The sequence below is a fragment of the Sycon ciliatum genome, chromosome 1 (assembly GCF_964019385.1).
Source record: "Sycon ciliatum chromosome 1, ocSycCili1.1, whole genome shotgun sequence".
Taxonomy (NCBI): Eukaryota; Metazoa; Porifera; class Calcarea; order Leucosolenida; family Sycettidae; genus Sycon; species Sycon ciliatum.
Window position 1 is genome coordinate 88,356,279 of NC_088643.1, and position 12,721 is coordinate 88,368,999.

The window sequence follows — 12,721 nt, forward strand, 5'->3', positions numbered from 1 at the left end:
GTGTAAGATGAACCTAGGAGGTGTGTTTATGTGTACCGGTATGTGTGTTTGGTTATTGCCCATTCTTGCAGAGTGGTAAGACTGACCCTGGTCTCAGCCATGATGTCCCGTCCGTACCTAACACAGTGATGCGCCACTGGTATGCTGCTAAGTGCCGGCACAGTCCGGCATGGTGCATGTAGGCGATGGTGACCTGCAACAGCCGCAGTGACAATGCTACTTGAAGCATGTTGATGAGGGTTGCAACAACGGCAATATGCACAATGATGACAACGGCGTATTCAGTACATCATACCTACAGGCTGCGGCAATGCTAAACTGCACATAGCAACAATGAGAGTCTCTAAGACATGCATCCTAACACACGGAGCTTACCAGCAACCTCCCCATTGATGCATCCAGTAGTTTCGCTCAGTATTGATGGCGTGCTACCTGGCTCATCGGATATAGATAACTAATGATGTGGCCATGTGCTACCCCTGCAGTGTCGCTATTCTTCCTGCTCTTTGTGCTACACAGTACTGTTTGCCTTGAGAAACAGAAAACAAAGTTTACGTCTATCTTTTCTCTAGTGGAGTTTGGAAATGTCATTAGAAGTTTTTTTTATTGATTTGTGGCCATCACCATGCTAGACCTATTGGCCTTGGTCACCTCAGAGTCTCAGACTGATGCTGCTACAGTCTCAGTATGTTTATCACTGGAACATTTAGCCTTTCTATTCATTTGTTTGAGGGAAAGGTACGAACAGGAAAACGGTCTGAAGAACCTTTTTGGCTGTCACCACCACTGAGGACTCGAACCAGGGACCCTCGCCCATGGCCAGCAACGCTCTACCACCAAGCTATGGTGCAGTCGTCATCCAAGCAAGCAATCAGTTCTGGTATACTTCCTCTTGAGAATGTTTCTCTATCTTTTGCGCATATTGTCTTTTCACTAGACATTGACGGAAACTAGATATTTTGTTGCACATGCACTAGTATTGGAATTGGCTCCAGTGTGTACCATTTCCCTTGTGGCTGTGGCAGCTACAAGAGCCGACCTAATGATGATCACTCCATTTGCACCATTCACAACCGAAGTTCACAGTCCAGCACGGTCCGCGCCCAGGAGTCATCATAGTACCCTCACACTGGTACACAACAGCGAGAGACATGCATGAGGAACGAGAGACATGCATGAGGAACGAGAGACATGCATGAGGAACGAGAGACATGCATGAGGAACGAGAGACATGCATGAGGAACGAGAGACATGCATGAGGAACGAGAGACATGCATGAGGAACGAGAGACATGCATGAGGAACGAGAGACATGCATGAGGAACGAGAGACATGCATGAGGAACGAGAGACATGCATGAGGAACGAGAGACATGCATGAGGAACGAGAGACATGCATGAGGAACGAGAGACATGCATGAGGAACGAGAGACATGCATGAGGAACGAGAGACATGCATGAGGAACGAGAGACATGCATGAGGAACGAGAGACATGCATGAGGAACGAGAGACATGCATGAGGAACGAGAGACATGCATGAGGAACGAGAGACATGCATGAGGAACGAGAGACATGCATGAGGAACGCTTGGTACTAATAAACATAGCCTGTAGGGCAAAGTTAATTTTGGTGCAGCTGAGAGCCTGTTCTCACTCTCTCTTCATAGCATCTTCTCTTTTCTTTTTCATGACGCCGATAGACAGACTCAGTGGTGTGTGTGTGTGTGTGTGTGTGTGTGTGTGTGTGTGTGTGTGTGTGTGTGTGTGTTGCAGATCGATTTGAGCGTGCGTGAGGATTAAAAAACCCTGTATCAAGTTAACCCCTTGGCCTTGAGCTCAAAACTCAAAAACGCTCAAAACGACTGCCCCACAAACCACTGACCGAGACATCAAGCCGCGCGTGCTCTTCCCGTGACGATGATCATGTACCTCGTCCTCTCCCCAGTGAGTGGCTTCAGGACTCAGGAGTGGCTCAACGGAAATATAGTGACAGGTCTCTTGAAGGAGAGAGGCTGTCACATCCCGGATCTCATTATGGCAGATAATGGTAAAACCACCAAGGGGATATTACAAGGCATGGTCGATACCGTTGCCCCGTTCACAAAGACAATGAGTGGGCGACATCGGTGACACCCAACCATAGCGGAGGCACCAACCGTCCCCGATCTCTGCTTTGCTCAATGAAAAACCATACTTTTTCAAGGCAAGTAAGCCAACTCGAGGCGCCAGGTTCACTGACGAGGATAATGGTGTGCCGCAAGGCGTCCAATGCATCATTGGTGATAAGCCGTGTCGACTCAGCCTGACTCAGACACACTTCCTTCTTTCTCTTCACCTTCTCCCGCTTGATGTCAATGAGAGAATTACCAATACCAGGAGTGCGATCCACGATACGCCGGAGAGAGAGAGAGAGAGAGAGAGAGAGAGAGAGAGAGAGAGAGAGAGAGAGAGAGAGAGAGAGAGAGAGAGAGAGAGAGAGAGAGAGAGAGAGAGAGAGAGCTGCTGTAATGGCGACTGGCCTTCTCACTCGGATCGGGATAGGATCTCGCCTAGAAATACATGCTGTGTATCCAGACTACCTGAGCGATCCTGCTGCATGGTACACGGTCTAGTTAGTCATGTAGTTAGTGATAACCACTGTACTTTGAAGAACATCACTTTTCCGATGATCCGTTATGAACAGTTCCAACCATTAGCGATAGATCAGGTTAGTATTGAATTATTTGGTATTAAACACAAACAATAGGAGGACAGAGAAAGTGTTTTTACTCCGAGTTTCACGCACTAAGCGATCATCAGAAAACAGTAATGAGAAATCTGGATCCGTATTGGCAAGAGTACATAATGTACTCTTGGTATTGGTTTATATACTCACAAAGCAAAGTGAGTGTAAATAGCTAGCTGCAGCACGGCGCAAATCTAAAAGTTGTGAATGGCGGCAATTAATTATTTGGTGTTATGTATTCCAATTTCCAATACTAGTACTGCGAAGTATTCCCTAAGGTGACATGTCAACAGGGGGCGAGAGAAGAGACTGATTGATGAGAGAAGAGACTGATAGATGAGAGAAGAGACTGATTGATGGTCTAGACAGAGTGACACATACATGTAGCAGTGGGATGCTGTGCCTGTGGAAGTAATTTGTTTCTTGCCCTTCTTCCCCGTGTCGGTCTGCGTGGTGTTGTGTGCAAGGTGCTGGTTGAGCCCATGAATGTGTCTGTGTATCTGTGTATTAAAGTAATTAGTTGCATTTGCGTAACTCCCTCCGCTCTGGCATGCGGTTTCCAGCTGTTCAGGCGGATGCCATGCGTTCTTGCAGGCCGGGAGGGGGGAGGGGGAGCTCTGATGTACTATTGCTTATTAGTACTTGAACTACTGGCACAGTGGGAAAAGGCACGTCTACCTTGGCTGGCGCTCATAAACAAGGCTGAAAATACCCGGTGATTTGATCGTCGTTGCTAATATTGATAATGATTGTGTTGGACGGCTGATAATCACCATCATTAGCCATGTAGAAAGCATCAGCCCAGGCTAGGCTGGGGAGCAGGCGTGTGCGCACCGCATTGTCATGCGTCTATGGATTCATCGTTGTGAGCAGGGAGTCGTAAATACCGGTATTTTACGACTCCCTGGTTGTGAGTGTGGTATGCTGGCGTAAAAGCCCCACTACGTGTACTGCGTGGAGTGCATGGTAGACGGTCTGACCTACATGTACTTGTACATGCATGGTGGGTATACAATCATTCATGTACATGTACATGTACATGTACCTTCTTTGAGGATAGCATCAGGGGGTATAAAGCGGAGGACACACTGCTGTTATCCTCAAACACATGATTGTATTATGTTCAACTACAATGTATCAAGCAAGGCTTGCACATACATGTACCTTTAATATGTACTTTCTTCCACTGTCCATGTAATAATTCACGACATCATGTTGGTCTCAGATGGTCTGCCAGACCCCTCACACCCAGGCCATGGCCATGAAGTCGTAAAACACAGGTACTGAAGTACTGTATTTTGTGGCTCCCTGGCGGGCACACCTGCCTCATGCCTGTCATGGTTCAGGCTACCAACTGGCAACTCTGCAATGCAAACAGACTGTTACAGACGCCACATAATCCATGCCGCAGGTCACGTCTGCTCGATCCAGGACATGTACATGTACATGACATTACTGTCATTAGAATCTTTTCCGTGGACTGCTGGTCCAGTGCTGGACTAGTCCATTTCCTCATTGCATTACTTCAAAATACCGGTACATGTACTTGAAGTAGTTACTCTGCATGCTCGTGGCCAAGGTCAGGGTGTGAGGACGAAGTGGCAGCTTTAGTCAGATTGAGAAGATCGTCGGTCATGGTAGTTTAGGGGCAAAACCAGTGTCGTGATTGAGTGAGAGTGTACTGTCATGTACATATTATACTAGCAAGAGTATAATAAGCTAGGAGGTTATTCTTGCCAGTCTTGGTAACACTGAGTAGTCGAAGTGCCTACCGGTGTATACACCGTACAATCGTGATGCATGACGTACATTATAGTCTGTGCCATTGATTGAGCATGTCAACATCTGTCTTTCTCAACCCAAGTGGACGCAGTATGTGCAAATGTCAATAGGAAGGTTGGAGCATTTGTCCACGCAAAGCAGAATATCAGCATTTTTGGCAAACGACTTTTCTATTTATCGATCATTCAGTCCACATTTGAGTTTGGCAGCACTGCATAATTATATTCATTGCTTATCACAAGCCCTATATGACAAGCTTCTTACTGCCAGCCGCGTAGCATTAAAGAGAATATTTTCGTTGGATAGAATGACTCCCACCACTCTTCTATACAGTCATACTAACTTGTACGCCCTTGAGAAACGCCTCAACTTCAAAACCTATGTATTTGTTTACCGCTGCCTGAATGGACTTGCTAGTCCTCTTCTGCGAGACCGCTTTACCTTGCGCGCCCATGGTGCTCGCACTGCAGCCACCACCCGTGGCCAAGTCTCTGCTGCTCTTGTTCTGCCCCCCGCTAACACCCGATATGGCTTTAGTGCAATTTCTTATTTGGGCGCTGCCAGGTGGAATACACTTCCACCGGCTTGCCGCATGTCTAGTTCACCAGCTGAATTTCGCTCATCCATCAAATTATACCTAGGGTTCCCTGTAAAAAGGCGCTGACGCCTGTTGGGAATTCCCTAGTAAAAGAAGAATAAATAATAATAATAATAATAATAATTTCCCGTTTGTCTCTTTCCCTCAAACCAGTTAAAATATTTTATGACTTGGGGCTCCCCGCGTGCTAGTTTGTACGTGAAGTGTGTGGGTACAGTGAGGGCTGCGTCCCACCCGCCTGTGTGGATTCACAGGAAGTGTGAGTTACGAAGTCTGAAGAAAACGTTGAACGGTCTCTGCTTGGATGACGACTACACCATAGCTCAGTGGTTAGAGCATCGCTGGCTACAAGCGAGGGTCCCTGGTTCGAGTCCTGGTGGTGACAGTCAATTTTTTCTTCAGACTTTTCCCGTTTGTCTCTTTCCCTCAAACCAGTTAAAATATTTTATGACTTGGGGCTCCCCGCGTGCTAGTTTGTACGTGAAGTGTGTGGGTACAGTGAGGGCTGCGTCCCACCCGCCTGTGTGGATTCACAGGAAGTGTGAGTTACGAAGTCTGAAGAAAACGTTGAACGGTCTCTGCTTGGATGACGACTACACCATAGCTCAGTGGTTAGAGCATCGCTGGCTACAAGCGAGGGTCCCTGGTTCGAGTCCTGGTGGTGACAGTCAATTTTTTCTTCAGACTTTTCCCGTTTGTCTCTTTCCCTCAAACCAGTTAAAAAATAATAATAATAATAATAATAATGTCCGGTGCTGTGATCACTAGTCTACTGAAATAATTTGTGTACTACAGTATGGATACTGGATAGTGTCAAGAGTAATATTCCCGATAGTACATCGTGCCTGTCACTCAGCGCCACACTTTGCACATCTACGATCTAAGTTTCCATTTACCCCCAGTTGTTCAATGAAGTGTATGTATGGTATGGCTGTACATTCTTGAATGAGGAAAGTACTATGGTAATAAAATAACTACTAGTATGGTGTTTTTATACTACTTGATCAAACGTTTTAATGTCACTCACTGAGTATGCCACTGCTTCAGCAGTTGCCGCGCCCTTGGCAGTTGCCGGTGAGTTGGTCCTTGTTGCTGTGTGCAGCAGTAGGAAGTGCAGTGCGTTCGCTTCTCGGAATCGGCTACTGACAATGACTGTGTCCTTCACTGCATGTCGGCTTTGCATTCATGGGACCGTTGAACTGTGTGTCGTGTCATGCACTACCTCAGTCCTGTTGCGTTCGTGTCGTTGGAGAGGCTTCTTGCCTTGGAAATACAAGACACACATAGTCATAAGTCATTGATGTATACTTTGTATAGACAGTCCTAGTACTCTTGACATACAGTGTATGTCAATGTGTTTCACTTGGCTAGTGTACCATGTACTGTCGACATGTCTTGCAAACGGGCAAAATGAGTACAGATGACCTAGTCCTGAACGTGGTTTTGTAACGAGTTACGTCGAAACGCCGATGTGCCATGGCGTTACTAATACTATCAGTGCCAAGTGTACAGTCATGTAGATGTACAGTCATGTAGATCTACATGTACATGTACATGTACATGCTGAACAGGATATCTCCCACTCCCACACTCCCATCCTCCCAGCCCCATGCAGCTACTTCCCTCGTAGATCTACTGGGTTGTCTGAAGAACAAAACTGTACTGTGTGTAATGATATTAATCTACTATCAAGTACTCAATCTGTGTATCATTTACTATCACAACCACACGCGCAGAGTGATTTCGAAGTGAAGTTAGTTTCGAACCAGTGTTTTGACTTAGAAAACAGTTACTATTTATGGACGAACAGAATGGTCCTGAACGCTCATCAACCACTTGCCTTGAGTGTCCTGCTGCATGCATACCACAACTGCAATGACATGGCTGTCATGCTGTCATCACCATGCAGCGCTGGGGGCGGGAAAATTATGACTCAGGCCTATCTAGGACCGACATGAAACGGTATTGTTGGTCTTGGATACATACATTCCTAGATTACTCAATCTGCGGACAGAACTGTTTCGTCCTTTGTGGACTCGTCAGCGCAGCACAGAGGAAATGAGGCCGAACCTGACAGCAATGAAAATAAAAATTTCCAATCAGGCCCGAACGTACTTATATATACAGACTTCTGACTCGCGGACCCGTTGTGATCGGTGATCGGCCGCTTGTACTTGTTGTAGTGGCTATGTTAGTCCCCACTGCATGTCTGTATTATTTTTAGCAAAGAGTCCATAACCATTATAACCCATATGGACTCTTGACTACATCACATGACCATGATGACTGTGTACATGTATGTCATGTATGTCATGTATGCTGTGGGGCAAGGTGCAAAGGCGCCATTCAACTATTTTAAAGTTACTTCTGAGTCCGACGACAATCAGCGATGCTTCTGGCAGATTCTGCCACCTACTGGCCAGAGGAACTATCAATCCACTGTTAAAGGGGAAGTTAAGGCAAAAATTAAAATTTCACCAGTTGTAGTCTTCGGGGTGCTGAGTCGAATGGTCTTGGTCCGAGAAAGCTGAGACGCTCCCTTCCTACTTGAATCCCAATCGAACTCGCGCACTTCCACCGAAACTGGGTGACTGCGCCCTACGAGATGGGGATTTGTATGCAAAATGTCACTAAAAGCGCCGTTTCGTTCTTATAAAAGCACGGATGACCGCGATTGGCCCATATGTTGTAGTCTTTTGGACGCTGAGTCGACTGGTTTTGGTCCGAAAAGGCTGCGATGCAGCGTTCCTCCTTTATTCCCAATCGAACATGGTTGAACAAGTGGTCACGTGCTCCTGGGTGCCCAAATCACCTGGTCACCACGCGCGCCAGCAGGCGACAACTTTCACACCAAGGTTCAACTCGAGTTCAACTCGAGTGACAGGACTGCACCCAAAAAAGGTCAAACAGGCTAGTAAGTTGTACCCTGCAGGCACGGTGACCAGTTGACTGGTGTGCGCAGGAGCACGTGACCGCTTGTTCGACCATGTTCGATTGGGAATAAAGGAGGAACGCTGCATCGCAGCCTTTTCGGACCAAAACCAGTCGACTCAGCGTCCAAAAGACTACAACATATGGGCCAATCGCGGTCATCCGTGCTTTTATAAGAACGAAACGGCGCTTTTAGTGACATTTTGCATACAAATCCCCATCTCGTAGGGCGCAGTCACCCAGTTTCGGTGGAAGTGCGCGAGTTCGATTGGGATTCAAGTAGGAAGGGAGCGTCTCAGCTTTCTCGGACCAAGACCATTCGACTCAGCACCCCGAAGACTACAACTGGTGAAATTTTAATTTTTGCCTTAACTTCCCCTTTCCATGGTTAACTGTTGCGCTGGGAACATACTAGTGGCACATCATTGTCTAACTCACGATACACAGCTATGCATCCGGGATGTGGGCAGTTGGTCGACAAGACTAGACTGGTTATGACTATAATTATGAGTCAAGGCAGTACAATGTACTGAGTAGTAGATTTATCATAGATCATCCATCACTTATCTATCCAGGTGGCCATGTGCAGCACAGCCCCGCTATAAATACATGTAGCTCGTAGGCTACTTTTTAAAATAGTGCGTGGCACACTGGGATCTCATATTCACATATGGGAGCACTGACACCGTGGCAACATACGTGGATCATCCTACACAAATGATCTGTATGTGTGTGTGCGTGTGTGTGTGTGTGTGTGTGTGTGTGTGTGTGTGTGTGTGTGTGTGTGTGTGTGTGTGTGTGTGTGTGTGTGTGTGTGTGTGTGGTCACCTTTTGCTGACCTAGAAACAATAGATCCCAGGGTTATCATGAGGGTGGGCACAACTGTCTCAGACTGGGACAGTCGCCTTATCACCCAAAAGTCAAAAGCAAAGCAAACTGGCTTGAGATTAGGGAGGTCCTGCCTCAGTGTTTTGTATCATGAATATGAAACGGATAATTGAGATGATGATGATCCAGAAGATATATGGCGGTGATAAGTAAGTTTGGACTAGCTGCACACAGCGCAGAACCTGCCTGCAACTGCATGTCAGCTGAACCAGAAAATAATGAAGGCGAGAGCAACCTAGTCCGGCTAGAAGCTAGCGGCGAGTACATACAGCTGCACAGCAGCCATACGACAGCAACAATTTGCACCAGGCAAAGCAATGAATATAACGTGAAGAAATACGCCAGGATTGAAATTGAACACATATCCAGGCAGCTAACCAGCAGCTACTAGGTGCCTAAGCCTTTATCAAAGTAAATCCTAGATGTTTAAACCAGTGATACATTCTTGGCAATATATTCTAGAGTCAGTCCTAAAGCTATTGGAAAACCTACACAAACGTAGCCAGTACGAAGCGTGATTTTCTCGATTGTAGCGCCCTAAACTATCCTACTGTAATTATCCTATAATACTATGTTGTCTGTGATATGAATGCCAGCATGCACAGCATGTGGTCGTCTCGGTAATACGAATAGATCAGCTGTTTTTAGTCACCAGTGTTAGTGCTGTGAAATAGACGGGAAGGAAAACGTGAAAGTTAGGAGGATGCTTCCAGGTCAGATACCATAGCAATCAGCTCTTCCTTGCTGTGACCAATGTGGCAGTGATGGTTGCACAGCATCTGCTGAAGGCCCTGCATCTCTGAGCGCAGTCGGATCACCTCCTGCTCCAGCTCGTCGTTCGACCGGGTCAGGAGTGTGAGCTCCTGGCGGATTTGCGAGGACTTCTCGCGTCGCTTGATGCGACAGCGCTCAGCAGCCTGCTTGTTTCGCTGACGGCGACGCTCCAGCCTCTGGACCTGGCGGTCATTCATTCTGGTTGTGTCGATTGGCTGCAAATGAATAGAGAGAGAACGGAAACACACGTTTAGATTCTGTGCATCTGTGTTCATGCTATAATGTCAACATGGAGTAATGTTTAATACTAAAGAAGAACCATTCTAATCCTCAAGCTTAGTTATAAAATAATCCACACACTGAATCGGTCACTCATTGAAGACAGTATTGCAATTGGAAAGTATGGAGAGAAGAAAATTACGGAAAGTTGCCTACCTTTCTAAGAAGAGGTTTGATCGCTTTGAGCTCTTCGTCGTAGGATGAGGGTGCCTCTGGTCGCTGTGGGTTTGCCAGGTTAGCAACAACGGCGTTGCGTTGTTCCATCAAGTTGCGAAATGATACGTCCACACTCTGCGACGATGATGACGATGGAGCAGGAGAATCAGTCATGGAATCGCAGATCGAAGGAGATGATGGTGTAGGTGATAGACTGCACGCGTCTACATCAGGACAGTAGGGTGCACTGGAAGTAACAGGAGTTTCCTGCACCAAGTTAGGATAGAGCGAGTGAGCTAGCGGCGTGCAAGTGCTGGGAGCGAACATCGCTGAATTGCTCAGACTTATTCCAGGCACTGAGGAATTGCTAGTAGCGATCAACGGCCAACTCATCGAGTTATCCAACATCACACCACCTGACACGTACGACGCGTTGTGGAAAGAATTCTGAAAATGCATTTTTGAATGTGTTTACGTCTTCGCTTATAAGAGCTTCTCGTCAGCACAAAATTGCTCAAAATGTCAAAACAGGTCAAAAGACAAGAACAAAATTTCTTTGAAACGTCAGGCCGCCCGCAGCCTTCGTCCAATGAGTATATTCTCGAGTACTTGTCACAATCGACTGATGGAGCAAATGAGATCAGCACGCTGCCTTTTATACTCCGCCGAATGCAGGCCGCGATGATCCATGTGATATCAGGAGCTTGAATGCAGGTGATGTCATTGACCGAAAAGAGTCATCCCGCTCTGGCATGTGATCATGAACACTGACAGCGTGAAGCGGCGCTGATTGGCTAACCATCATGTGGTTCACCTTTACGACAGATCACCCCTGGCAACAGGTGGCAAAACAAGGCTGTCCTGACGTCGTAGTGTGTGCCGTGCATTTCGCGACCTCGCGCCTCGCGCTGCCCGTACCGACTGGCTCACGTGCGCGGTTGGAAGTGCATAGCGGCCGGGTGGACGTTCCGGTACGGACGGTACGGTACAACAAGGACACGTGGTTCTGAACCAAGTAGCTAGACACCATGATTAGTAGTCACTGTTGATTACCATGATTACCCAGTCTTTTCGGTGCTGGCGCTTCCCTCGGCCCGCTTGTAGTTGTACTACTACTAGCGCTAGTGTACTTGCAAAATAAAATTAATCATACATAGTCATTACATGTACATGTTTGTACATACATGTACATACCACTTCCAGGACTACAACCGATGCAGTGCAGACCTCGGTAGTCTACGAATAGAAGCTGAATGATTCATGTACGATCTCGATTGATCTCGATTCTCCTGTTGCTTTCTCAGTGCTGTTGCTTTCTCAGTTTCTGCACCCATAATAGCCATAATAGCCATAATACTAATAGCCCTGACCATGTACCAGCCTAAGCCGTGTAATGTTTTTTTTTAATTAGTGTGGACAGACATTGCAGTCTAGGATGCCTAGCTGGTATCATAGGTCCTGTGCACAGCTAGGTGAAGACTGGGAAAGATACTGACTCTGTAGTCCATGGTAGTCAGTGTACCATGTCCATTGTGTTAATTTGCCCGTAAAAGAGGCCTGTTCTACCAGTAGTCTACTTGAGAACGGTTTTATTCACAACACCATGAAGTAAGAGTCAAAGCAAAAAGACAACCCAATTTCGGAAATAAATAGAACACTCAATTGAAATATAAAACTGAACGCAAAACTTCACAAGAAATCGTTACCAGTAGTCTACTACTACTACCTGACAACTACTACAGCCTGGGTTTGACTTTGCCTGGGTTTGACTTTGGATTTTTCTTCAATCATCTTTCGCGCGCAGTATCTTTCCGATCACATTATCATGGATTTTCAATAAAGTATGTTACCTGACTTGTCCTTGGTGTGCAAGTCACTACAGACTCAGTGTAGATCTACTACGGTACCATACACGCCCAACGACTGGGTTACGTGCACTGGCAGTCTGTACCAGTGACTGTGTGCACGTCGCACTGCCTTGTGCGTTCCTATGTCGTCCAGTCCATGTAAGGAGTGTACCATATCCATGATATCGGCGTGATCGAGGGTGTGCGAACACGAGTACATGTACCGAGTAACACCTCGCCGCTCACGTGCAGGGGACAGAGTTCTTCGCCGTTTTGATCGGGCCGTGCGATACCATGATCAATCCTTTGCCGTTTTGATCGGGCCGTGCGATACCATGACCACTAAAATGAGCACTGTAAATGTGTAATACAATATTCCAGCCAGGTCCAAGCCAAGTCAAGGACTCGACTTCACACTACCAATACCGCAGTCACTACATGTCTTGCAAAATACTACAAGAGTATTATACAATGTACATGTATACCGGTACGCTTCTTGATACTATTATTAGTAATACTATAGATATAAAGTCTATACTATAGTATTACTAACAACTACTTCGTACAGTACAGTACACGACGTGGATGCGTGACTGCACTGTAGTGTAGTGCTGCGTTCTACAGCAAAGATCGTAGACGCTACTCAGTACTGGTGTCACAGCATGTGTGTGTGTGTGTGTGTGTGTGTGTGTGTGCTCCATCTTATGTGTATCTCGGCGTCAGCAATGGGAGGAGAAAATCTC

At 46.6% G+C, this 12,721-nt stretch overlaps 2 protein-coding genes across 2 annotated transcripts in view; one reads left to right on the forward strand and one right to left on the reverse strand.

Annotated features, from left to right (window-relative positions):
• LOC135806220 (probable tubulin polyglutamylase ttll-15) overlaps positions 1-973 on the forward strand; it is a 33,421-nt gene extending 32,448 nt beyond the window's left edge. Inside the window, exon 16 of the mRNA XM_065320378.1 lies at positions 72-973. Coding sequence (XP_065176450.1) covers positions 72-182 — 111 coding nt within the window. The 3' untranslated portion in view covers positions 183-973. The remainder of the gene's footprint in view (positions 1-71) is intronic.
• An 8,002-nt stretch (positions 974-8,975) lies between these two features.
• Positions 8,976-10,757, reverse strand: LOC135806221 (transcription factor jun-1-like). The gene is made up of 2 exons (XM_065320379.1): positions 10,132-10,757; positions 8,976-9,911 (listed from the first exon to the last, which is right to left on the reverse strand). The coding sequence occupies exons 1-2, from the start codon at positions 10,588-10,590 to the stop codon at positions 9,618-9,620; spliced, it is 753 nt and encodes a 250-aa protein (XP_065176451.1). The 5' UTR covers positions 10,591-10,757; the 3' UTR covers positions 8,976-9,617.
• Positions 10,758-12,721: the final 1,964 nt, after the last annotated feature.

Coding starts and splice junctions, on each gene's coding strand:
- LOC135806221 (XM_065320379.1), bottom strand. CDS start 10,590: ATGCATTTTCAGAATTCTTTCCACAACGCGTCGTACGTGTCAGGTGGT. Junction 9,912..10,131: donor TCAAACCTCTTCTTAGAAAG/GTAGGCAACTTT, acceptor ATTCATTTGCAG/CCAATCGACACAACCAGAAT.